Raw genomic sequence first — 25,168 nt, 5'->3', positions numbered from 1 at the left:
CACCAAAACTAAAAGTTTGAGATTAGTAGGAAGGAGACTCCTCTTCTGTCTCTTCTTTGTTCCTGTCTTTCGAGATTGTCCAGAGTAGGACAGGCCTTGGATCATTCTTCATTCAGGGAGCCCCACAAAAGCCTGGTGAGTTCTGAGTTCTTGCTAGGATTGACCAGGGCTCTGGGAGTCCTGTACCAAACTTGTACTAAATTTGAGTTCATGGAGAGACACCCAGAGATGAAAAATCAAGGCTAAATTTGTTTCCTGGGTTATTCTTTGCTTTGATGTCACATGTGCTATCTTCAACAGAGGAAAGCCTGGCAATCTAACCTTGTAATCCTTGCTTTGTCTAGGAAACTTCTAGCTTCCGGATGAGGCACCTTCAGAGCCTGCATAAGTTTGTCTCCAGAGCCACCGCTGAGTTGATCTGGTTGAATGAGAAGGAAGAGGAGGAACTAGCATATGATTGGAGTGACAACAATCCCAACATCTCAGCCAAGAGAAATTACTTCTCTGTGAGTCTTGCACAACAGACCTGTCATATTTATGTATTCGTAGAAGGAGACAGAGTGGCTAGTCTGTTGAAAGCTTGGATTTCTGGATTTGCATTCTACGAGGTAGAAATAGGGACCTCCCTGCTTAAAGGCATCTGTGGGTGTGAGAAGTCTACATGGAGAGAGGGGAACCTGAACCCTAGAATGTATTTACTTAGAATGCATTTAGAAATGCAGTGTCTTGGGGCGCCTGGGTGACTCAGTCAGTTAAGTACCTGCTTTTGGCTCAGGTCATGATCCTGGGATTGAGCTCTGCATCGGGCTCCCTGTTCAGTGGGGTGTCTGCTTCTCCCTCTCCCTATGCCCCTTCTCTCTCTCTCTCTCTCTCAAATAAATTTAAAAAAAAAGAAAGAAAGAAAGGCAATGTCTTGGACAAAGAGAGTTATCAGTCTGCAAGTTGAGTCATTTCAGAATAGCTTTGTGTTTAAGATGATAGGCTTTGGAGTGAAAGGGACCTGGGTTCAAATTCTTAATCCTCTACGTACTGACTCTGTGACCCTGGGGAAGTTATTTAATCTCTCTGGACCTCTATATAATGGGAAGATAGTACCACTTCAAAAGGTTGTGTAAAAGATTGACTAGCTAATATAGGCAAAGCACTTAGTGTAGGGTTTAGATATTGTTTAATTGAGGTATACTCTTGGCTTCTCACAAATTCTTAATTCTCTTAAATTCACTTAATAATTTTTTGGTCAAAAATCTTCATTTGTAAAATGGGAAGGGAAATTCAGCATTGAACAATGGTATAATACTTTTTATTCTTTTTCAGTGAATACAGGTAGGGTCATTTTTTGCTAAGTGTATTTCCACATCTCAGAGGTTTTTAAGGATTTTGTAAACTCTATGCAAATAGGAAACTTTTTTACTAACACTTACTTTAGATACTTTTTAATTCCATTAGAGTTTAAAAATTAAAAAATATAAACATCTCCTGATTGGAGAATGGTATATGATTCTTCTGTAGTAAAGGAGAAAGAATAGATGTTATAACACAGAAAACAGTCTGTCCGAGAATGGGAATTAGGCTGTGGTAAAGATAAAAAGAAAGTGCTTAGGGCGCCTGGGTGGCTCAGTCATTAAGTGTCTGCCTTCGGCTCAGGTCATGACCCCGGGGTCCTGGGATCGAGCCCCACATCGGACTCCCTGCTCTGCAGGAAGCCTGCTTCTCCCTCTCCCACTCCCTCTGCTTGTATTCCCTCTCCCGCTGTGTCTCTCTGTGTCGAAAAAATAAATAAAATCTTAAAAAAAAAAAAAAAAAGAAAGTCCTTAGAAAGAAGGGATCAGATCTGATGGCAGGAATCAGTACCCAGCTTCATAGAAGAGCTAGCATCTAAGTTGGGTCCTGTAATATTAACAGAATTTAAAGCTGATAGGACAGTCTGAGCAAAGCCCGCCAGTCAGTGATGGGGATCTAAGGGTGTGTCAGGTACTGTGTTAGGCCAGTGGGGCCAAGAACCAGTCCCGCCTGCCAAGTTTTCTCCTTCCTCTGCCTCCTGTGCTCGTCCCATGTTCCCTGCTTCCTCAGGTCTGGCCCAGGTCCCATATCTTTGTGAATCATTCTCCAATAATTCTAGCATTTTTGCTCTTCTCTGAAACCCTCTGGCATGTGCTGTTTACTCCTCTCATTTTGGCACTCACCCTATGTTGGAGGCTCCTTTAAAGTCAGGCAGGGAACACAGCCTTTAATAGCACTTACTGCATACAACTGAATTCAATTTTCAGGAGTTGACAATGCAACTGGAGGAGAAACAGGATGTGTTTCGGTCTCTACAAGATACAGCAGAGTTGCTGTCCCTTGAGAACCACCCAGCCAAGCAGACTGTGGAGGTATGTGACTTGAGAATGTGTAGGGGTCAGGTCCTCAGAGGTTGTCATCAGAGAAGCATTTAAACCCGAGACTTTGTTCTCCTGCAACACCTGGAGGAAGTGTCCGTGATCATTTGTCTTGGATCCTCTCTCTTGTCATCCCAGTCCCCAAAAGACTACAAACAAGGGAGAGAATGCGATGAGAAACCATAAGAGCTATAGACTCCTATTGAACCATATTTCTTCAAATAAGCATCCAGGCAGATCCTGTCTCCTGTTGGTGTGGTACCTTTGCCCAGAAAAGAGATAAAGTGGAGGAATCTGGGAGGGATTTATTTTATGTCCAGGTTTTGCTGATCATTTACAACTGACCCTTGAACAACATGGGTTTGAACTGTCCGGGCCCAATTATATGGGGATTTTTTTTTTTTTTTTTAATAAATACCATATAGTACTATAAATGTATTTTCTCTTCCTTACGATATTTTTTAGTAACATTTTCTTTGCTGTAGCTTACTTTATTGCAAGTATATAGTATATATATAGTATATGATATGTGTAATGCACAAAACAGGTATTTATTGACTGTGTTATCAGTAAAGCTTCCAGTCAAAAGCAGGGTATTAGTTACTTTTTTGGGGAGTCAGAAGTCACATGTGGATTTCTGACTGCACGGGGTTCGGTGCCCCTAGCCCCTCCATTGTTCAAGGGTCAGCTGGGGTTGCAGTTGAGCACGAGAGGCCTTTTCTATGTAGCCCGTGTTGGACGAAAGGCAAGCCTGTTTCTGATGGCAAGCGCTCAGCCGATGCCCGTCAGGTATCTCCGTGTATCTTGGGCTGGCCTGTCACTGGCGGAGCTGTGCTTGGAAGAGAGCGTTGCACGCAGACGTTGTTAAGCCCTGCCCTTCTGTGTGTGCGTTCCATTGCTGCAGGCTTACAGTGCCGCCGCCCAGTCCCAGTTGCAGTGGATGAAGCAGCTGTGCTTGTGTGTTGAGCAGCATGTAAAAGAGAATACTGCTTACTTTCAGGTATGTGGACTTTGTGTGTCTGTGTGAATGTGTGTGTGTGCGCACAACCCTGCGTGGGGAAGAGGTGGGGTGAAACAGATCTCCATCAGTTAATCTGTGCTGTGTAAACCACCACCCCAAAGCACAGCTGCCTAGAACAATCCTTTAGCCAGCTCTTGGTCCTGTGGGTTGGTAATTGGGGCTAGGCTCTGCTGAGATGAGAAAAGATGGTTTTTCTTATCTTGCCTAGAGTATGGATGGTTGCAGGCAGCTGGCAGGCAGGCGAGGGGCTGGTGGGTCCCAAACAGCATCACTTCCTTGTCAGACGGTTGGTTGGGGTGGTGGGACAAGTCCATATACAAGTCTGTAGCATCTAATAGGTTCTCCTGGGCTTCACGGAGTAGTTACGTTCCACAAACAGCCAGAGAGAGCAAGCCCCAGGGCTCAAGCCCTTTCCTCTGCTATCACATTTATTAATGTGTCATTGGCCAAAGCAAGTCACGTGCCTATATGCCTAGCTTCAAGGGGAAAAGTAGACCCTCCCTCTTGATGGGACAAGCTGTGAAACATCAGGACCATTTTTCTTTCTTCAGTCGATCACAACATCGAGAACATACTCCTTGTTTTCAGGTGAGGGTGGCAGGAGGAAATAAGCTGTTACCTCTATTTGGGTTTGCCCTAAATGAAATAATCTTCCTGATCATTTTGTTACCTTATCAATGGATTGGAACATTTGATCACTCAACCTCTAGGCTTCTCTTGATGTCTGCCTCACAGCCAAGTGTTGTCACTAGCAGCGTTTCCGAGGAGAGGAAGCCGACTGACTTTCCCATAGGGTGCCATAGGCTTTGTGGTTGTCATCACTAATATTTCCCGGACATGGCATTTTAAGCCCTTGGTTTCTACTTCTGTGGACTATGTAATGCAGCATCGGTAATCCAGGAGAGTCATCAGTTCTGCTCAGCTCTGCACGGGGAGATTGCTCTTTCTCGGTTAACATCCTTGTGTTATGATGAGTTGCACATGAGGTACCCCTCCACTCCCCACAGTTCTTCAGTGATGCACGGGACCTGGAGTCATTTTTGAAGAACCTCCAAGACTCCATCAAACGAAAATACTCCTGTGACCACAACACCAGCTTATCTCGCCTCGAGGACCTGCTCCAGGACTCCATGGTGGGTGTTGCATCAGCGGGATGATTTCTTCTGAGAAACAGAGTAAACCATCCCAGCTGCTGCTGTTTATATCCTTGAATGCTCCAGGGCAGTGGGTCATTACTATACAGTCTGGCTCATGTTCAAATAGAGTTTAACCCCAATTTTGTTTTTTTTTTCTTTTTTTTTTTCTTTTCTTTCTGTAAAAAAAAATTGCTAATAAGATTCCTTTGGGTGTGCTATTGAAGTAACAGCCTAGTCCTCTCCTCTTGAGCCACTTAGTGCTCAGCATACTTTCTTTGCATTGTTCCTATTTTAATTCAGTAGTTGGGACCAACTATGAGGTGTAGAGCATGAAAAATAGAGTTGAAGGGGATTAGGTGACATCAAATTCTTTTTTACTCCCTCATGCAAAGAGAATTAAAACCAAATCAATGAACTAGACCTGAGCCAAATTTTTCCTTGTCGGTAATTTTGTTTTGGTAAAATGAGATATTAGAATATTGATTGTAACTAAGGATGACATTAAAATCTTATTTAGATATCATGCAATATTTATATGTAGCAATATTAACTTAAAAAAATTTTGTATCTAGTATTTAATCCAAATCAATTTTATATTCATTTTCTCCAATGAATTATTCTTTCAGGAATGCTGGTAATAAAATCAGAGCAGGACTGTTTACATGTATTGAATGTATATTACACAGAGTTGGCAAGACAAGGCTCCAACTACATCCCAAATTAAGATAGAAGAGTATGTAATAGGGAAATTATTTTTTCTATATGAGAAGCAGGGGACTCTCATTTCAGTAGAAAATTATAGGTAAGAGAACCAGAATAACCCAAAACCGTCATTTTTTTCTTGAGTGAGACTTGGGTATTTGTGAACATTAGTTGATTATTTATTGATTTATTTTTACACTTTCAGGTGTTATTAACCTGTGAATGGGTTCACATTCAGTGTTTCACCTGGGCAAATAATCTGTTAATTTAATTAACTTGGAATGAAGGATAAAAGCCTGACGTTTTAGTTGTTGTCTCTAGAATGTCTCTCTTGGAGGTCCTTCAAGTATGAAGGAGGAATATAATAATCCTTGGCTATTATCTCCTCCCTTCCACAGAGTACCTTCCTGTCTTAGGGTAACTCCTCTGCAATTGTTGTCCTATCTTCTCTTCTCGAGGGTCGCTGCTCTGTTCCCTCCTCTCCAGGTCAGGGGCCTCGGGTTGGCGGCGTCATCTGGGCATGAAGTCACCTGAGTCTGCTCCTCAGCTTTTCCTCAGCTTGTCCGTCAGGTTCGGGAGCATCTGTCATGGCTTCTGGTTCTTTTCAGAACTTTTACCACGCTGAGCACTTGGTCTCTGGAACTTGAGATGTTTGGCTGTGGGTTAGACAGAAATTGACATCTTTATTGCAAGGACACGGAAATGGGTAGACCAGCTCTCAAGTATGGAACAGTGTGGCTGTCTCCCTGATATATTCCATTCCTCTTTCTTAACTAATAAGTTAAAGTTGTATTTCTTCCAATCATGCTCCCGGGGACAGGCACAGGTAGTTTATTTAAGCATTTCTTTTTCTTTACTTGCATATTCTTAATTCTTTAATGGCATTTCTTAACATTATTAACTCTTTACTCTCATCACATCTACTTCCATCCTAAGAAAGCCCTCTTCTAAGGACTTTTTATACCTCAAAATGGGCTTGACACATCCTGGTAATACATGAAAGTTATCTTTTACTCTCTAACACAAGTGGTAGTAGATTGCTACCAATTTTGTGGGCAAGAAGTTCATTAGTTTTTAAGATAATGGGGTTTGCAGAGACTTGGGAGCTTCAATTTTGCATGATACTTCTTTCAAATTAGTCAAATTTACGTGACTGTGGCACAGCAAGACACGAAAAGGTAAATCCTAAATCATTTGTAATGATGTCTTCACCAACAGCATCAGTTTATAAATTGTTGGTGGAAGAGCAAGATCTTTCTCTACAAAGTTTGACTCAATTTAAGAAAGTAAAATATTAGTAGTAGAGCTTGGGAGGTATAATTATTTAAAAATTTCTTAAAGAGCGCAATTCTGGCTTCTCCTAAGCAGAAGGCAAGAACTGGCTTCTACCAGTAAGAAAGCGAATAATAATAATAATAATAATAATAATAATAATAATAATAGCAACAGCAACGTTGTTATTATTGTTCTTAAACTTCCATGCTTTCTGAACCTTATTTGGGGAAATCCTGTGTTAGCTGTGTTTATCTGTATTTGGCAGCTGGCAATTCTTTTTGTTTTATGTTTTTATTATTTTTGCATGTGGCTTCATGATTCATTGAAAAGGGCACAAGGAGAAAGCTGAACAATTTGAGTACAAAAGCACTTGGTAGAAGACAAATATCCTCTCCTTGTTTCTTTATCTTTGTATTTCTAAGATGGCTCCACCACGGGTCCCTGCTTAACTGAGAAATGACATTCTCTGAGGGAGTGGAGCACTCAGTTTTCTTTGTTGACTCAGTCACCCTGAGTAGCAACGTTAATGTCTTCTTGTGTTTCTTCTCACTTTGTAGGATGAAAAGGAGCAGCTGATACAGTCCAAGAGTTCCGTTGCCAGTCTTGTTGGGAGATCAAAAACCATTGTTCAGCTAAAGCCACGAAGTCCCGACCACGTGCTGAAGAGCACCATTTCTGTGAAGGCTGTCTGTGACTACCGGCAGATAGAGGTGAGGAGATGGAAGGGGCGCCTCTGACTCCAGAGGAAAGGAAGGGAGAAGCAAAGCCTTTGGTTAGGGTTATGATAGGGAGAGGTCCGATGGTAGAGGGATTTTGTTTTGTTTTGTTTTGTTTTAATTAGAACTTACACATACTTAAAAAAAAAAAAAAAACCCGAACTCTACAGTCTTGACCTGCTTCCTGCCTCAGAGATTGGCATCATCATCCGCCCCATATCCTAAGTGGCGTCAGAAATGGTACTTTATAGCACCTGAGCAATACCTTTGGCTTTTCCCCTCTTATCCCCTACAACTGGTAGGACTACCAAATCAGTATCAACTTGTAGATAAATATCCCTTAGATGTACTTCTTTCTGTCTTTGCAGCTACTACCCTAAGGTAGACCGTCCGTTTCTTTCACTTGGATCATGGCGTCACCTTCCCAATTCAATGCATTCTTTATCTTTCCACCAGCATGATCTTTTTTTTTTTTTTTTTAAGATTCACTCATTTATTTTAGAGAGAGAGAGAGAGCACATGAGCGGGGTAGGGGCAGAGGGAGAGAGAGAAAGAGAGAGACTCCTCAAGCAGACCCCCTGCTGAGAGCAGAGCTCAAAGCAGGGCTCAATCCCAAGACCCCAAGATCATGACCTGAGTTGAAATCAGCAGTCGGCCACCCAACCGACCGAGCCACCCAGGTGCCCCCCAGCATGATCTCTTTTGTTAAGTTATTCCCCGGCTTACCTCCTACAATTCCTAAATTCCTTACTGTGGCTTCAAGGTCCTGAATAATCTTTCTTTACCTCTCTAGGCAAGACTGGGTCATTGTCCCTCTCATGCATTCCTTGGTAAATTTCATTTTCCACACAGTATTGTAACTCTATACCCCACCAGAATGTGTGGAATGTAGACCATGTTTATCACTTTACCATTCTACCATTCTTAGGTCCAGTGGCCCACCGAAATTCCAGGCACATACTAGGCGCAGTAGATATTTGTAATGCAAAGGAATGAACTTGTCTGGCACTTTTCTGCGTCTCAGTATTTCTGTCTATAAAATGGGGATGATAATGTTGGTTACTTATTTCCCCAGGGGAAGAGTTGATGATTCCAAAATGCTTAAACCTTTTCAGGGATTTGAGTGGGACGACAAGAAGGGAGGAAGAGGGAGTATCACAAGAGCAAAGTTATGATTATTCGTGTCCCTTTAACTTTTTTTTATTATGTTATGTTAATCACCATACATTACATCATTAGTTTTTTTTGTTTTTTTTTTAAGATTTTATTTATTTATTTGACAGAGAGAGACACAGGAGAGAGGGAACACAAGCAGGGGGAGTGGGAGAGGGAGAAGCAGGCTTCCCGCTGAGCAGGGAGCCCGATGCGGGGCTCGATCCCAGGACCCTGGGATCATGACCTGAGCCGAAGGCAGATGCTTAACGACTGAGCCACCCAGGCGCCCCACATCATTAGTTTTTGATGTAGTGTTCCATGATTCATTGTTTGTGTATAACACCTAGTGCTCCATGCAGTACGTGCCCTCTTTAATACCCATCACCAGGCTAACCCATCCCCCCAACCCTCCTCCCCTCTATCGTGTCACTTTAACTTTTACCCCGATGGTTGTAGATGCAGAGAGATAGCTCCTGGAGGTCTTAAGACAGTCTCCTTATAACTTTCATAATATCATAATGGGTTGTTGGTTTATCCGTTAGCAATAACTTGTGAGTTTGTCTCTCTAGATCACCATCTGCAAGAACGATGAGTGTGTATTGGAAGATAATTCACAGCGGACCAAGTGGAAGGTGATCAGCCCCACAGGGAATGAGGCGATGGTGCCATCGGTCTGTTTCCTCATCCCCTCACCCAATAAGGATGCCATTGAGATGGCTACCAGGTAACTTCGCTCAGCTGCCACCTGGGCTGCTTGGCCTGAGTAAGCTGGTGGAGGGATGAATCTGCATTTGTGATCTTAAACAGAGCAGCAAGGTTTTAAAATTTCTTCTGGGAAAGGCCTCCAATTAAGATACCAAATCTTTCACTGGCAGCTACATTGTAGCTTTTCAGTAAGTGCTGATGTTCAATTGAGATATTCAGTGATCATTCTTGAGTTAAACAGTTTACTCTTAGAAGACCGATTTTTATATTGATAGTTAATTTTCATCTTTATATTTTATTAATGCCATATACATACATATTTTTAAAAGCTGAATTATACCATGAAGCATATGATAAAACCCACCCACCCTAGAGTCCTACTTTCCTTAGTTTGCTATTTTCAACTATTGATTTTGATACCACTGAAATTTTAGTGGGATTTTTGGAGAGGGAAGATAAACTAATGGGTTTAAGGTCTCTTATTTAAGTTAAGTCCTGGCTTCTAGTTTTGCATCCTGTTCTTTGTATCTCACATTTCTTGACTTGAAGAAATTCAAGGTAATGTGGTATGTGTGTTGAATATGTCTGTGTATTTGTGAGTTTGTAAGTCTTCCAGAATTTGAGATTGAATTAGGCATGGGATGCTTTAGAAAAAAAATCTCTCCAGTCCTTCATACTGCAGTTTTATTTTTTTATTTTTAATATGCCAGATGACTTTTTAAGTTACTCTTAACTTTCAAACATCTTAGCAGTTTTGTGAATGTATAGACCACAGCAATGTACTTTTTAAGCATTGATATTACCATTTTTCAACAATTCCAGATGGGGTTATTTTATTTCTACTTTTCTCTATTACTTCTCTTCATGGATATATCTTCTCACTTCTCGTGATTATATATGGATCACATTTATAAGACTCCTGAACATATGCTGACATCATAGACATGATACTATAGTAAATCCAGATTGTTTGAATATCTCAGTTAATTTTGTTCTAAAGATTGTCTTGTTAGTATTTGATTCCTTGCCTTTCTCTGCTCAGCCTACAAACCCACTTCTGCTAAGGCAATCACATCTTCCCCCAGAAGTTCTCTAATGTGGAGCTCAAGTTTTAAAAGCTACAGCCAGGTTCTCTATTGTTTCTAGGGTGGAGCAGTCTTATCAGAAAGTGATGTCCCTTTGGCATCAGCTACATGTTAACACCAAAAGCCTTATCTCCTGGAACTATCTGAGGAAGGACCTTGACCTTATAAAGACCTGGAACCTGGAAAAGGTAAGTGTGAAAGCCTTACCTCAGGCTCACGTCCTATTGGCAAGCTTTTTTCAGAAGGAACTTTTTCTCATTACTGTGAGACTCCTACCCACCCAAAAGGAGTAGAGTGGAGTCGGGGATAGTGTTTCAGGATTAGGGGGTCCTAAGAACTAAAAACAGCAGCCTGAATGGTCAAGGAAATTCCTGATGAAGATAAATGGCATCTTCGGTCTTTTTGGCCAACCGAGGTTGTAGGCTCCTTCTCACTCTGCAGGACAAGTGGCTCTTGTGTAAGTGTGTATGTAGTAGAGGAATACTGGTGAATTAACCATTAGGAAGGATTGTGTCCAGAGGGACCGTGGGTGCTTCTGGGGTGCTGGTAAGATTGTTTCTTGATCTGAATGCTGATTACATGGATAAGTTCTGTTTCTGAGAAATCAACATGTTTGCAATTTATGGTGTGTGCACCTGATTTGTATATATGTTAAACATCAATAAAAAGGAGAAATAGAGAAAGTATTATGTTCCCATTCTACTGAAATTTCTTCTTTTTTTTTTTCTCTTTAGCTTCGATCCTCAGCACCAGGGGAGTGCCACCAGGTTATGAAGAACCTCCAGGCCCACTATGAAGACTTCCTGCAGGATAGCCGTGACTCTCTGCTCTTCTCAGTGGCTGATCGTTTGCGCTTGGAAGAGGAGGTGGAGGCTTGTAAAACCCACTTCCAGCACCTGATGAAGTCCATAGAGAATGGTGTGTGCCTTGGGAAAAGGGAGAGGAGTGGTGGATTGAGAGCCCTGAAGGGTGCTACTAGACCTTCATGGAGACTAGAAAGTACCACCTTTTTACCATTTGAGTGGGTCAAAACTTGAGATAGGGAAAAACTTACAGAGATGAATTCTCAAAATCAGATCATGGACGAAGAGGCCCTATTTCACTCATTATTGCTAGTCAACGTGTCACGTTTTCTTGTGGACATGTTTAGATCCTTAAAGATGAGTATATAATGCAGGGAATTTAGGATCAGGCGAAAGGTTCCCCCCATATAAGGCCTTGCTTTCATTTGTGGAATATCAGGTGTGCTGCCCTCTATCCAAGGGTGAATCTGTTCTCAGGTTTGTTGATCTCTGTTGTGGTGCTTAATGGTATCCTGTGCTTGTGCATTTTACAGAGGACAAAGAGGAAACTGTGGCCAAGATGTACATTTCAGAGCTGCAGAATATCCGACTACACCTGGAGGAGTGTGAACAGCGGCTGGTCAGACGAATTCAGTCTCCAGCCAGTTCCAGGACTGACAAAGATGCCCGGCAGGACAATGCATTAAGGATCGCAGAGCAAGAGGTAAGCCTGAAGAGCAGGGTGGGTGCTGGCTGCAGTGTAAATGCTTTCAGAGTGAATTGGATGGCAAGACAATATGGAGCTTAAGAAATAAGGCAGTAGACTCATGGCATTCCTACTTGAGAATTCTTCCTTGCAGGCTGCAGATGCCTTCTATCTATGGCAAAGCATGATTTCAGCTCCCACTGTGTTGCTGACTGTTGATTAGTTTTCTGCACAGCTGGGAAGGCAAACAGACTGGCACATTGCTCTAAGCACTGCATTTGGGCTACATGTTTTAAGACGACTTATCAGAGATGCTGCTTTCTGCTCTATCCCTGATGTGCATGTGTTACTTTCTGTGACATGGTTGCTGTCAGCAATAGGATACAAAAAAATATTAAGGAAAGACTCAGATTCTACTCTAGGCTCTTATGCACACTTGACTTTTAGCAAGTTAACTCTCATCTCAGTTTCCTTTCTTAAAAAATGGAGATAATGCATGAGTCCAAACTGTATCACTTCCTAAATTTTGGAAAACTTCTGGAAGTTAAGTGATATAGTATATATAATGAGTTTCCTGGAAAAGTGAAATGCCATCAAAATGTAGAGTAGTATTTTTGAAGTAAAAGCAAATATTAATGGCTTTGTTACGTGCTTATAGGCATGTAAAGAGAGTAAGCCAAAGTCCTCACTTTTGGCTTTTGCTGTACTTCAGGATAAAATGTTGAAGTCACAATTAGGACCTTTAGTTTAAGAGATATCATAAGATAGTACCATTGGTATTTGCAGGTTTAGAAGCAAACATTGCTATAGAAATTTAGAGTATTGCTAAACCATTTCTACTTGGGACCATAGGAGAGAGCTCTATGAAGAATAGTAGATTGATCTGGGAGCTTAAAGGAATGGAACGGACTGGCTAAATTAGGAGGAGTAATTTTTCTTACCTTCCTCAGTTATTCCTAAGCTCGAAGAAGAGGATGAGAGGGCAGCATAATTTTGTTTGATCATATAAACCTATAATTTTCATACTGAAACTTTAGTTTTCTGTAGTCATCTGAAATCTGTTTGTCCCAGCAAAATAGAACATTCAAGAAATGTTCATATTCAGCTCTTCTGAAGGACTTTCTTTTTTTTGGATTAACTTTTTATTTTGAAGTAGTTTCAGTATACAGAAAATTTTTTATTGTCATATAGCCTTCACCTAGATCCCACAAATGTTGACATTTTTCTCTATTTGCGCTATCATTTTTTCTATAAATGTACATTATAATCTTTTTCTTTTCTTGAGAGTGAGTTCTGTACATGATGCTCTTTTATCCCTAAATACTTTAGTGTGCATTTCCAAAAATGAAGGGTAGTCTCTCTTTTTTTTAAGGGTTTATTAATTTATTTGAGAGAGAGAGAGATAACATGCATGTGCAAATTGGGGGGAGGGGCAGAGAGAGAGGGAGAGAGAGAATTTCAAACAGATTCCCCCTGCTGAGTGCAGAGCCCAACATGGGGCTTGATCTCAGGACCCTGAGATCATGACCTGAGCTGAAATTGAGAGTTGGCTGCTTAAAGGACTGAGCCACCCAGGCGCCCCAGGGGTAGTCTCTTATGTAACCAGAGGACAATGATTAAAATCAGGAAATGAACATTGATATAATGCTGTTATCTAAGACTTCATTAAAATTTCATCAGTTGACCAAATAATGCCTTTTTTGGGTATGCCCCCGCCCCCCCCCACCACCAAAGAATGTGGGTTTTTTTTTTTAAAGATTTTATTTATTTATTTGAGAGAGAGAGAATGAGAGAAAGAGCATGAGAGGGGGGAGGGTCAGAGGGAGAAGAGACTCTCCACTGAGCAGGGAGCCTGAGGTGGGACTTTGCTGCACACATCCCTGGAGTCCCAGGATCATGACCTGAACCGAAGGCAAGTCGCTTCACCAACTGAGCCACCAGTCGCCCCACACCAAAGAATATTTTTAGGACAGGACTCAATCCAGTACTTAGTCACACATTGTGTTTAGTTGCTACGTCTCTTTAAATTTCCTTAACCTGAAACAATTTCTCAATTTTTCATCATCTTTCATGCCCCTAACATTTGTGAAGAGTGCAGGTCATTTATTTTGTAGAATGTTCCTTTATTTGTGTTTATCTGAGGGTTCTCCATGATTAGATATAGGTTACATGTTTTTGGCAGGAATACTACAGAAATGATTTTGTGTCCTCAATGCATGATATCAGGAGGCATGTGATGTTGATTTGTCCCATTACTGGTGATAACTTGTATCGCTTGTTGCTCTTTTCCCCTTTGTAATTACTAAGCATATTGTGGGGAGGTACTTTGAGACTATGTAAATATCCTGTTTTATATCACACCTTCACCAACTATTTTAGCATTTCGTGTTGATTCTTGACTGAATTAATTGGTATCACTGTTGCCAAAAGGTGATTTTCTAATTCTGCTATTCCTTTTACATTACATTATTCCTATTTAATATTTACATTATTACTATTACATTATAATAGAATAAATTTCTATTCTATCTAAAGGGAAGAGCTTGCCTCCCTTCCTCCTTTCTTCCTTCTTTAGGTCGGTATGGACTTACAGATTCTTATGTTATTTAAGGTTTATACATTGTTATTGTCTTTATTTTGATACTCAGAATTTCCCAAATTTAGCCATTGGGAGTCCCTTCAAGTTGGCATCTATGTCATTTTAACCTGTTCCCACCATTCTTTGAGTGCTTTCTTATTTCTCAACAAAACAAAATATTCCAGGTTCATCTGGCCTTTGCCAGCCCAACCTCTGTAATGAGCCATTTCTCCAAGGAGTCCCACTTCCTTTAGATGGAGAATACTATTTAGAAACCAAGATCTGGGTGCTGAGTGTGCTCATTATTATTGGGGTGTCATTGTTACTAGGTCTGCTCAGCCGATAGAACTAGAAAAATACATACTTACAAACACGGATATGCATACACACATACGAAAACACCCCTATGTCACATACACACATTTATATACATACATATATGTGTATATATGTGTAATTATATTCATATGGGAATGTATCACAAAGGTGATATATTGATATCAACATATTTATCAATCTCTCACATGCACACACACACGCACACACACACACAGACATAAGTATGAATTCATATGCATCTATCTTCATCTGGTTCCAAACTAGCACCACAGGGTTCATTCTAACTTCTCTTCTTTTCATATTTGTAACTCCCTTCCCCAAGACTGAAAAACCAACTTTACATTATCCTCAGTAAATTTACTTACTGCTCAGTTCTAGCGTGAAGAGATAAGTAGTTTTAGAATTGCTGACTCGTGTTACTACAAAAAAACTAGACCTACTAACTGGAGTTCAACATTTATTTCTGGTTCCTTTTGTCTTTAACCTATAGTCCAAATACTGTGTTCAGAAAATACTTGTGTGTGTGTGTGTGTCCTTCCCATCCTCCCCCTTCAGTGCTGTTTCATTGTTTATTCAACTAGTCTTTTATATGTGGGCATTTACGTTGTTTGCAGTATTTGCTTATTACAAACAAGAACGTCTTTCTAATTTCTTTGTTCAATTCTGTCTCCATCTTTGTTGTGTATCTTGTTCCTGACAGCGCACCCAAGAGGATTTGCAGCAACTGAGGTCAGAGTTTGATGCTGTTTCCACGAAATGCAACAGCTTTCTGCATCAGTCTCCATCTGGTTCAAGTGTCCCAACTCTGCGCTCAGAACTCAATCTGCTGGTGGAAAAAATGGACCATGTGTATGGTCTGTCCACTGTCTATCTGAATAAGTGAGTAAGCTGAGGATTTGGATCCAAAGGACAGTGTTTTCACTGGGGTGAGAAGGGGAAATGCCTGGAGTGTTTCATGAACAATCCAGAGAGGTTGTAGGTCTTGAAGAGCATGTGCTCATGAAGAGAGACTTTGGCTTTACTTCCAGGCAACATTGAGTGGGTTCATTGGGGTGCAGCGAAGAAATGCCAGTGATACAGAAAGGGAGATGGATTTGCAGTGTTAGGACTATTTCGTACCTCATTTCTGTTTGTTTAGATACCTCTGAAAAAAGAAAAAGGGACGCTAAAGAATAAAAATAAAAATTTTCAGTTGAACTAAATATAGTCTTTGAAGGTTTTCCCTCTACCCACCATGACCATGAATGAGGGGTCACCGATCTTAGACTTTTCATAGTGTTGAGTGGGTTTCTGGCCTCATGTTGTTTCTCCTATGAGTCCACCACATGTGTATGTGTGTCCCAGTATCACTAAGAACTTTATTTTGAATTGGTTTAAATTGGCAACATGTATGCCATGCTTTCTTGTTTTTATGAAACCCTGTCATCATCTAGTAATGGTAAAACTGATTTTAGCAGTTACGTTTGGGAACCTCTCTGTAGCACTCCAATTCTGTGGCTCAGCTCTTAAAATGTGTGTGTTAACGTAGGTGATTTTACCCTCATAGGCTAAAGACAATCGATGTTATAGTGCGTAGCATCCAGGACGCTGAACTCTTGGTCAAAGGTTATGAAATCAAGCTGAGTCAAGAAGAAGCAGTACCAGCAGATCTCTCAGTTCTGGAGTCCCATCGGTCTACATTACGGGTTGGTTGCTCTGAGTTTCTGAGTTTCGTAGGAGCTTGATTTAACATATCCATTGCTTTGGATTAGGAGAGAAATGCAATTTTGGATGGCATGACAGTGTTTTAAGTTTGCATTTGAACTAGGCAGAATATCATATTTAATATATTTTAACGTGGATTCAAAGAAGCTGGGACTGAGAAATATGTCTAGCTGGAAAGGGAAAGTAGAGGACTATGCCTTTCTATTTATCTTCTCCCTTTTCTCCCCAGTAAAATCACAGCTAAATCAGATACAATCATGATGGTACTGTAAGTTTGTAAATCACTTAGCTATTATCTCATTGATTCTCACAGAACTGTGAGGTGGATAGGGAAGAGATTTTAATCTCCATTCACAGATGAGCACACTGAGTTTCAGATTGGCTAAACAATTTATCTTGGTTTCATAGCTTATAAGTGGGAGAGCCAGGTTTCATCTTTGCACATTTCTCTGTACTGTACCGCCTGTCCTTGGCCTCCCAGTGAGCATTGTGGAGGTGTTTCTCGCACAAACACTAGAAGATCTAGCTTCTGAATTCCAGATCTAATGTGGAGCCAGCTATAAACATGTCCTTTTTAGCATGGAACATATTTAACCTGTGCCTGTGTTTATATAGCACTGGCTTAGTGATGTGAAAGACAAGAGTTCAGTGTTTTCAGTCCTGGATGAGGAAATTGCCAAGGCCAAGCAAGTGGCAGAGCAGCTGAGTCGTCTGACCCCAGAGCGAAACCTGGATTTGGAGCGCTACCAGGACAAAGGCTCCCAGCTGCAGGACCGTTGGCACCGGGTCATTGTCCAGCTGGAGACCCGGTGAGTGGCGGCCTCACCCTTTTTCCGTATTCAGGGACTAGGTTTTAAACAGAAATTGAATTATATCTGTGTATTCTTATTTAAAGGCAGGAAGTGATAGACAAGGGTACAAAGTGAGTGACCATATGAATTCTGGATGAGAGAAGGGACAGAAAATTGGCACCACCAACACCAAAGCAGACCTGAGGCTTGCTTTTGGATCAGCAGGGATGGTCCTGTGAGCTATGCTTCTCCTGTTCTAGTTTTTATCTAGTTAAGCCATGATGCCAAGGAATCCAACTGTGAGCCATTTTTCATAGTGTAGCTTTGCAGAATTTCTTCCACTTTCATTTGCTAATTCAGTTTTAATTTCTGTTACTTGAACTCCCTCTTCTGATGTCTGATTTGAGTAGGAAAGATAGAAAATGACCTTTCTGAGGCTAGGCTGGGTAGGCAAATATATAGAGAGAGGAGTTCTAGCAACTCCTAAGTTTGGATTGATTCTCTATAATTGAATTACTATCCCAAGTCTAGCTAGACTAACGAAAGTGATATAAGAAACTATTACCGAAGTTAACAGAAAATAACTACTACTTTAACCCAAAAAATTACAGCGCTCCCTAAATCATAACTGGGGTACTCTGTCATCAGGGAACCAAAGTATACAGCCAGTACTACCTTATTGACAACCCGGGTGATCCTTGGCAACCTAGGTAAAAATTTGACAAGGATCATCATGGGATGCTGGGCTCCCAGGCAGTTTCCAAGGCTAGCTTGCACAACTGCTTTCTACTCACCTTCACCCCACAGGGCACTGGGTTCAAGCATAGGTCTTGGCATGGCACTGCCCTTCCACAGAAAAAAGATGTATCCTCTGTGATCAAGCCCAGCTAGAGAAAGGGACTAAGGAGGGAGTTGCGCCATTTATTTTATTGTTTGTACCAAGGTATCTGATGGCAGTTTCTTTTCCTTTGCTCCTCCAGCCAGTCTGAGCTAGAAAGTATCCAGGAAGTTCTGGGAGATTACAGAGCCTGCCATGGAACTCTCATCAAATGGATTGAGGAAACCACTGCCCAGCAGGAAATGATGAAGCCAGGCCAGGCAGAGGATAGCAGAGTGCTGTCGGAGCAGCTCAGCCAGCAGACGGTGGGTGTGACAGCAGCGTGGTGAAAGTTGGCGGGAGGGCGTGGGGCTTAATTCATCATAAAAGAAGATGATGGACTAGCTATTAAGCTTCCCCCAAATGGTAAGACATTCTGAGCCTCCTCTTCTGAAAAGAGTTCAAGCAGAATGGTCTCAAGATGATACGGGTTTTGCATTTGGGCCAGACAGACTCGTAAGGTCCCTTCCAATCCCAAGTTGTAGTGACTGTATACTGAAACCATAGGTGGACAGATTAAAATGATCTTGCTTCACTTTGTTTCTTGATACTCCATGTGATCTTACTAGGATTAGAAGCCAGGGCATTAAAAACCAGGAAAGATGTGAATGGACAAAAATTATTTGAAGTGGTTTTTACTTGTTAGCATTTTGGGGATTTTGTGTGTGTGTGTGTGTGTGGCTTGTTTTGTGTAGCATTACAGTTTAGAGTATGAAGTCTGGTGTTAGATTGCTTGGATTCCAGTCCTGGCTCACTCACTCACTATGAGACCTTGACCAAATTCCTTAACCTCTCAGTATTCTACTTCCTCATCAATAAAGTGGGTATATTACATTATTTGTTCAAACTCCCTCACTCATAAGGTTATTATTGTTGAGGTCAAATGAAGTGACACATGTAAAATATGCAGAACGGTGGTTTCTGAAGTGTGGACTCCAGACTAGTAGCATGAGCATTACCTGGGAGTTTGTTCGAAATGCAAGTTCTCAGCCCTACCCAAACCTACCGAATCAGAAACTCCGGAGGTGTGGGGCCCAGCAGTCTGTATTTTATTCAGCCTTGCAGGTGATTCTGATGTAGCTAAGATTTGAATACTGCCTTAGAATATAATAAATGCTCAGCAGTTTTGACGACAGTAGGGACAATGATAATGTTGTTGTGATACTTTGGTTTCTAGGATCTGTTTGCAGAAATCGAGAAGAATCAGACAAAGCTGGACCAGTGTCAAAAATTTTCTCAGCAATACTCCACTATTGTAAAGGTAACTCTAGCATATCCCCAAAGGCACATAAAGGATCTCCAGCATGGGAAGATCTTCCTTGTCACTGTAGGTTTTGTTTCTGGACAAATAAGTGCTTCTACTAGAGGCTGGCCCCATCTTCTAGTTAATGCAGATGTGTACTCTTCATGGCCCTACATTTGGGAATGCTCAGAGTGGTACCAGACATCAGCTCTGATTCAAGGAGTCACCCTTTGGATGATCCACAGGTTTTTTAAACTTGCCGTATCAGAAACAGAATGTATTGGATTTCCTCTCAAATATACTTCTCATTGTCTTGCCTGTTCCAGGAAATAGTGTCCCATTTTCCTACTTGCTGAAGCAAAAAACCTGAGAGTCATCCTTAATTCTTCTCTTTGCCATAAACTTTATGTTCAGTCTGTGAACAACTTGGCTCCATCTTCCAGTATGTCCTTGGTCTGTCTTTTGTAAGCCACCCACCTGCCCCCATTTCCCTGTTTTCCACCTAAGTAAGGAATTTCCATAGACTATTCTAATACCTCTGAGCTGATCTCTTGCTTCTACTCCTGTCCCACAGGCTATTTTCCCACACAGTAGCCAGATTCACCTTTTTAGAATATACTGCGTGTCACTGATTCTCAGACATCATTTTATACACTACTAAAAAAGAGGAAACTCTGCCAATTATGCAAATACCATTGATTGTAAGACTTATTCTAGTTTTAGAGAGCCTAAAATGTGGAGGAAATATGCATCTCATAATAGTTGAAATATGGTAAATTGAATCATGTCACTCTTCTGCTCAGAACTGTTCAGTGACTTCATATCCTATTCATAATAAAATTCTAAAGCTGTTTATGGCTTTTGAGGCCCTGCATGATCTGGTCCCCCCTCCCTGTTTATCTGATAACATCTTTAAATAAAAATGACCTGAGATGATTATTTATTGTGTTCCTTCCTATTAGAATGTAAGTTCCAAGGGAGCAAGGTTTTTTTCTAACTTTTTTTTCCACTATATGTAGAGCACTCAGAACAATGACAGGTACATAGTAGATGCTCAACAAATACTTTTTGAATGAATGCATTTCTTTAGTTAATAACAGAAGACTTGGTATCACGAAGAATTGAGTTCAAATCCTAGCTTCACCACTTTCCAGGCTTAGGACTTTGAGCAAGTTTCTTAGCCTCTCAGAGTGTCTGTTGCTATATCTACAAAATGGGAACAGTAACTACCTCACTGAGTGATTGTCAACATTACATGAGATAATGTATACATAGGACATTGCGTCAAACAAAATACATTCAGTAAATGGTAGCACCTGTTATTATTATTATTACTTTTTTATTACTACTACTGTTTTTTAATTTTTTTTTTAAAGATTCCATTTATTTATTTGAGAGAGAGAGAGGGAGGGAGTGAGTGAGAGAGCACGAGCGGGGGGAGGGACAAAGGGAGAGGGAAAGGCAGACTCCCCTGCTGAATAGGGAGCCCGATGTGGGGCTCGATCCCAGGACCCTGGGATCATGACCTGAGCCAAAGGCAGACATGTACCAACTGAGCCACCCAGGCCTCCCAGGGAGAGGGAGTTTTAGGCAGACTCCACACTGAGCACAGAGCCCGATGTAGGGCTCATTCTCACGACCCCGAGATCACTACCTAAGCTGAAACCAAGAGTCGGACACTTAACCGACTGAGCCACCCAGGTGCCCCACTACTACTATTTTTTTTATAGGCTGCTTAAGGAACTCATTGTGTTTTTTTCCTTCTGCCTAGAGTTTTCTAAGTAGACAACAGAAAGCAAGACATTTTAGGCAAAGAGAACTGCCTAATCAAAGGCACAGAGGAATGGAAATATAATGATCATATGAGGAAATAGCAGATATGCTGGCGTAGCTAGAAGGTGTATGATACATAAGAAGCAGTGACTGTGGAAAAGGAGAAGGGGAGGTTGAGGCCCACCTATGAAAGGCTATGTCCAGGTCTCTTCACTTTACCTTCTATTCTTGTTCCTCAACATGGGGTGTTAGAACTAGGAGCATCAGAATCATCTGGGAGCTTGTCAGAAATGCAGAATCTTCCACCTGCCAAATCAGAATTTCAATTTCAGTAAGATCCCCAGATGATTTGTGTGCATGTTGGTATTTGAGAAGCTCTGCTCTAGATCTTTGTAAGCTTTCAAACAGAGGAACGAAGTGGTCATCTTTATGTTTTAGAAAAGTTATTCTCGTGGCAGGATAGAAAATAAATTAGGAAGAGAACAAAGCAGGAGAGTAGTAAGAGGCTCTTGGGCCCGTCCACATGGGCATGAAGAGGGCCTGGCCCAGGGGGGCAGTCTCAGGATTACAGAGGGAGTGTTAGCATAGCACGGGGACATGAGACAAGCACTGGTTTAGGATGACTCTGTTGCTCCCCCACTGACTAATCAGGGAAAAGCACTTCCTGTCTCTGGGCTTCAGTTTCCCAATGGATGAGATGAAAAGGATGGTCAGCAAACAGCAAAGTGCAGACTCAAGACTCAGCAAACTATGACCCACAGGCTTAACTGAGCCCACATACCTGTTTTTCCATGGCCCATGAGAAATGGCTTAAAAAAAAAAAAGTCAAAAGAAGAAGAACACTTCATGACACACGAAAATTCTATGAACTTCAACTTTCAGTGTCCATACATGACGTTGTATCATAACACAGTCTTACCCTTTCATTTACTGATTATCTCCAGCTTCTTTCACTTACAAAGGTAGAGTTGAGCAGCTATGACAGATCGTATAGCCTGATAGTTTCCATCTGGCCCTTTAAGGAAAAAGTTTGCTAACCACTGGTTTAAATGAACCCCAAAATGCTTTCCAGCAATGAAGTACTATGATTCTGTTGCGTGAGTTACCTGAGTTAACGGGAGCTGTAAAGCCCTATGTAAATGTAGTGAACTTTCTTCCTCCCCCAGGACTATGAATTGCAACTGATGACGTACAAGGCCTTTGTGGAATCACAGCAGAAATCCCCTGGCAAGCGCCGTCGGATGCTTTCCTCCTCAGATGCCATCACGCAAGAGGTGAAAGGGCGGGGAAAGGTCACGCCACTCTCTTCCCTTAAAGAAAGATTTGTTTGTCGGGGCCCTGACAGTTTGATTTAGGGCTCACCTTTCTGTGGAGCATGTGATTTCATGAAAACTTCCTCTTATTTTCAACTATTTAAATATACTTTTCTGGCAGCTAATTTATCTAAATTGTTTTTTTGTTACTGTTGTTTTTTGTTTGTTTGTTTTTTTGAACCATAGTTCATGGACTTAAGAACTCGCTACACAGCGCTGGTGACCTTAACCACCCAGCATGTAAAATATATCAGTGATGCACTCCGGCGACTGGAGGAGGAGGAGGTGAGGACAGCTGGGTCCTAAATTATTTTGAAAATAGAATTAAAAATCCCGGGTCTCATCTGTCAAAATTTAAAGCGCACATACAGCCCCTTCTCCTTAGTCACGGTAGTTGTGTTCTGTGACGCTGCTCTGCACGCTGCGCTAGGGAATGCTGGGCTCTTGCACTTAGGGGGAAATACAGGGCTAGGTTCCTGTAAGCCTCTGATCACACATTTCTGTCAACAAATAACACATAATCTTTTTATATTTAATATACTCTGTTGATTCAGGCCAAGAGCACTCTAACTCACACCTGAATGAAGTTAATTTGACATACATTTTCTCTGTAAGGCACGTCACAGCCTTCTTATGCTTAGGAACATAAGACAGCACTTCAAAACTATGGTTAGGTCTATTTTAAACAGTGAAATCACCAAAGAAAATTGTGAAAAACATGGCACTAAATAGACTGTGAAAAGGACACTTGCTGGGGGGGGGGGGTTGGCCTGGTGATGGGTATTAAGGAGGGCACGTTCTGCATGGAGCACTGAGTGTTACACGTAAACAATGAATCATGGAACACTACATCAAAAACTAATGATGTAATGTATGGTGATCAACATAACAAATAATTTTTAAAAAAGGGACACTTGTTAAGAGCTGAAACAAGAAGGTAGAGTGTCCCCTTGTTCTACCTCAGCTGGGAACATCGGGCATATCTGGGAATGACTGCGAAAATGCCACCAGTATTGATTTGGGGCTTATAAATAAATTCTAGTGAGCAGACAAATTCACAAAAATGGAATTCATGAATAATGGGGATTAATTCTATTATGTCCAACAATCCCACCTTCAAGTATCTTCATTATAGAAATATTGTAAGTGTGAAGAAAGGAAACATGAGCAAAGATCCTTAATAAAACATAATTTATTAAAGAGAAATAATGAAAACATACAAATTCCATACAATGGAATGCTATGAAACTGTTAAAAACAATGAAATAGATTTATTATATATTGTGTTCTTATAATAAAATAAGCTAGAGAAAAGAAGGTGTTAAGAATACCATGAGGAGGGCGCCTGGGTGGCTCAGTTGGTTAAGCGACTGCCTTCGGCTCAGGTCATGATCCTGGAGTCCCAGGATCGAGTCCCGCATCGGGCTCCTTGCTCGGCAGAGAGCCTGCTTCTCCCTCTGACCCTCCCCCCTCTCATGTGCTCTCTGTCTCTCTCATTCTCTCTGTCTCAAATAAATAAATAAAAATCTTAAAAAAAAAAAAAAAATTAAAAAAAAAAGAATACTATGAGGAAGAAAAAATGCATTCACAGTGCTGTACTGTATTTCTTGAAAAAAACTCATGTGTGAGTGGAGCTGAGCAGTTCAAACCCCACTGTTCAAAGATGAGCAGTACACCAAATTTCTGGGGAAATAAGATTAAAGGGACATACATTACGCATTTCAGATTATTTGAATTTGTTGTAATGAGTATATAGTCTTTTTGTAATTCTAAAAAATTTCTGTCTTTTCAAAAAAGTTTCTGCAAGTTCACCTACTTCTATAAAAGAAATGCTGTTGGAAACATTAACTCACACCAATTTTTGTCTGTGTGAATTAGCAAAAAACTTTATGTCAACAGCTACCTCACTTAGTCTCTGTAGATTTCACTCTCTTTACCTGTACATCTAAGAATCATGAAAATACGATGGTATACATAAAGGGTTTTTAAAAATCAGTAAATAAAAAAATAAATAAAAATCAGTAAATAATTACTGAACATCCTTCATATATTAAAAAAAGTTCTTTTTTTTTTAGAAAGGTGCTAACCTAGATCTGATGAATTTAGCTACTGGTATCATACAGTTAGGTACCTGTGAACAATGCTCTAAACTGGGTGAATTATATTTATCTTGGGGTTATTTTAGCTTCCTATTGATTTAAATAACTTTCATATCTTTATTTTAGGAAATCAGAAGTCAAGCCAGTTTAATAAGGCATTGACCAAGATACTGATTTTCTAATTCCTATTCTAGAAAGTTGTAGAAGAGGAAAAACAGGAGCATGTGGAGAAAGTTAAAGAACTTTTGGGCTGGGTATCTACCCTGGCAAGGAACACACAAAGCAAAGCTACCTCATCCCAGACCAAAGAATCAACAGACATTGAAAAAGCTATTTTAGATCAGCAGGTAAGTAGAAGGTCCATCTGTCTCTTGTTGGGTAGAATCATATGTAATAACGCAGTAGGTGGGAATAAAACAGACCACTCCAGGAATGATTATCTCAATAAATCTTAACTCCCAGGACTTAAAGAAACTTAAGAAGTCATCTTATTTGTACTTCTGCCTTCTTAATCAACTTTCTATAGTTCATTAGTAATAATAATCTGACCTAAGCTAAGTTTTTCCCTAGGATTTTTAACATGTTATTTCAAATAATTTTGATTCTTTAATTTCTTGGGTTCTGAAGCTATACTCTGTTTCTATCACGTAGGTTGTGGCAGAGGAGCTGACAACCAAGAGGAAACAAGTCTCTGAGGCCATTAAAACTTCGCAGATCTTTTTGGCCAAGCATGGTCATAAGTGAGTATTAAATGAGAGTTTATGGCACATCTAGGGGACTGAATCTACCT

At 40.8% G+C, this 25,168-nt stretch overlaps 1 protein-coding gene and 1 long non-coding RNA gene across 21 annotated transcripts in view; one reads left to right on the top strand and one right to left on the bottom strand.

Annotated features, from left to right (window-relative positions):
• The window catches only part of MACF1 (microtubule actin crosslinking factor 1), a 339,058-nt gene that overhangs the window by 182,308 nt on the left and 131,582 nt on the right, over positions 1 to 25,168 (top strand). For all 20 annotated transcript variants that reach the window (XM_054512972.2, XM_054512971.2, XM_054512970.2 and 17 more), the window contains 18 exons: positions 345 to 506; positions 2,268 to 2,372; positions 3,283 to 3,378; positions 4,407 to 4,532; positions 7,070 to 7,222; positions 8,953 to 9,107; positions 10,235 to 10,361; positions 10,908 to 11,091; positions 11,510 to 11,679; positions 15,279 to 15,457; positions 16,125 to 16,263; positions 16,898 to 17,091; positions 18,054 to 18,216; positions 19,128 to 19,211; positions 22,133 to 22,240; positions 22,466 to 22,564; positions 24,573 to 24,725; positions 25,030 to 25,118. In XM_054512972.2, coding sequence (XP_054368947.2) covers positions 345 to 506; positions 2,268 to 2,372; positions 3,283 to 3,378; positions 4,407 to 4,532; positions 7,070 to 7,222; positions 8,953 to 9,107; positions 10,235 to 10,361; positions 10,908 to 11,091; positions 11,510 to 11,679; positions 15,279 to 15,457; positions 16,125 to 16,263; positions 16,898 to 17,091; positions 18,054 to 18,216; positions 19,128 to 19,211; positions 22,133 to 22,240; positions 22,466 to 22,564; positions 24,573 to 24,725; positions 25,030 to 25,118 — 2,486 coding nt within the window. The remainder of the gene's footprint in view (positions 1 to 344; positions 507 to 2,267; positions 2,373 to 3,282; positions 3,379 to 4,406; positions 4,533 to 7,069; positions 7,223 to 8,952; positions 9,108 to 10,234; positions 10,362 to 10,907; positions 11,092 to 11,509; positions 11,680 to 15,278; positions 15,458 to 16,124; positions 16,264 to 16,897; positions 17,092 to 18,053; positions 18,217 to 19,127; positions 19,212 to 22,132; positions 22,241 to 22,465; positions 22,565 to 24,572; positions 24,726 to 25,029; positions 25,119 to 25,168) is intronic.
• Positions 5,647 to 22,068, bottom strand: LOC135364197 (uncharacterized). Its single transcript, XR_010410995.1, has 3 exons — positions 21,886 to 22,068; positions 21,186 to 21,272; positions 5,647 to 5,893 (listed from the first exon to the last, which is right to left on the bottom strand). It is a non-coding gene; the product is annotated as an uncharacterized LOC135364197 (long non-coding RNA).

Source organism: Mirounga angustirostris, unplaced genomic scaffold (genome assembly GCF_029215605.1).
Source record: "Mirounga angustirostris isolate CCGP_5_RB_7025 unplaced genomic scaffold, mMirAng1.0.hap1 SCAF_4, whole genome shotgun sequence".
NCBI classification, from domain to species: domain Eukaryota; kingdom Metazoa; phylum Chordata; class Mammalia; order Carnivora; family Phocidae; genus Mirounga; species Mirounga angustirostris.
The sequence above is the reverse complement of the archived record's forward strand: the minus strand, read 5'-3'. Positions and strand labels throughout refer to the sequence as shown.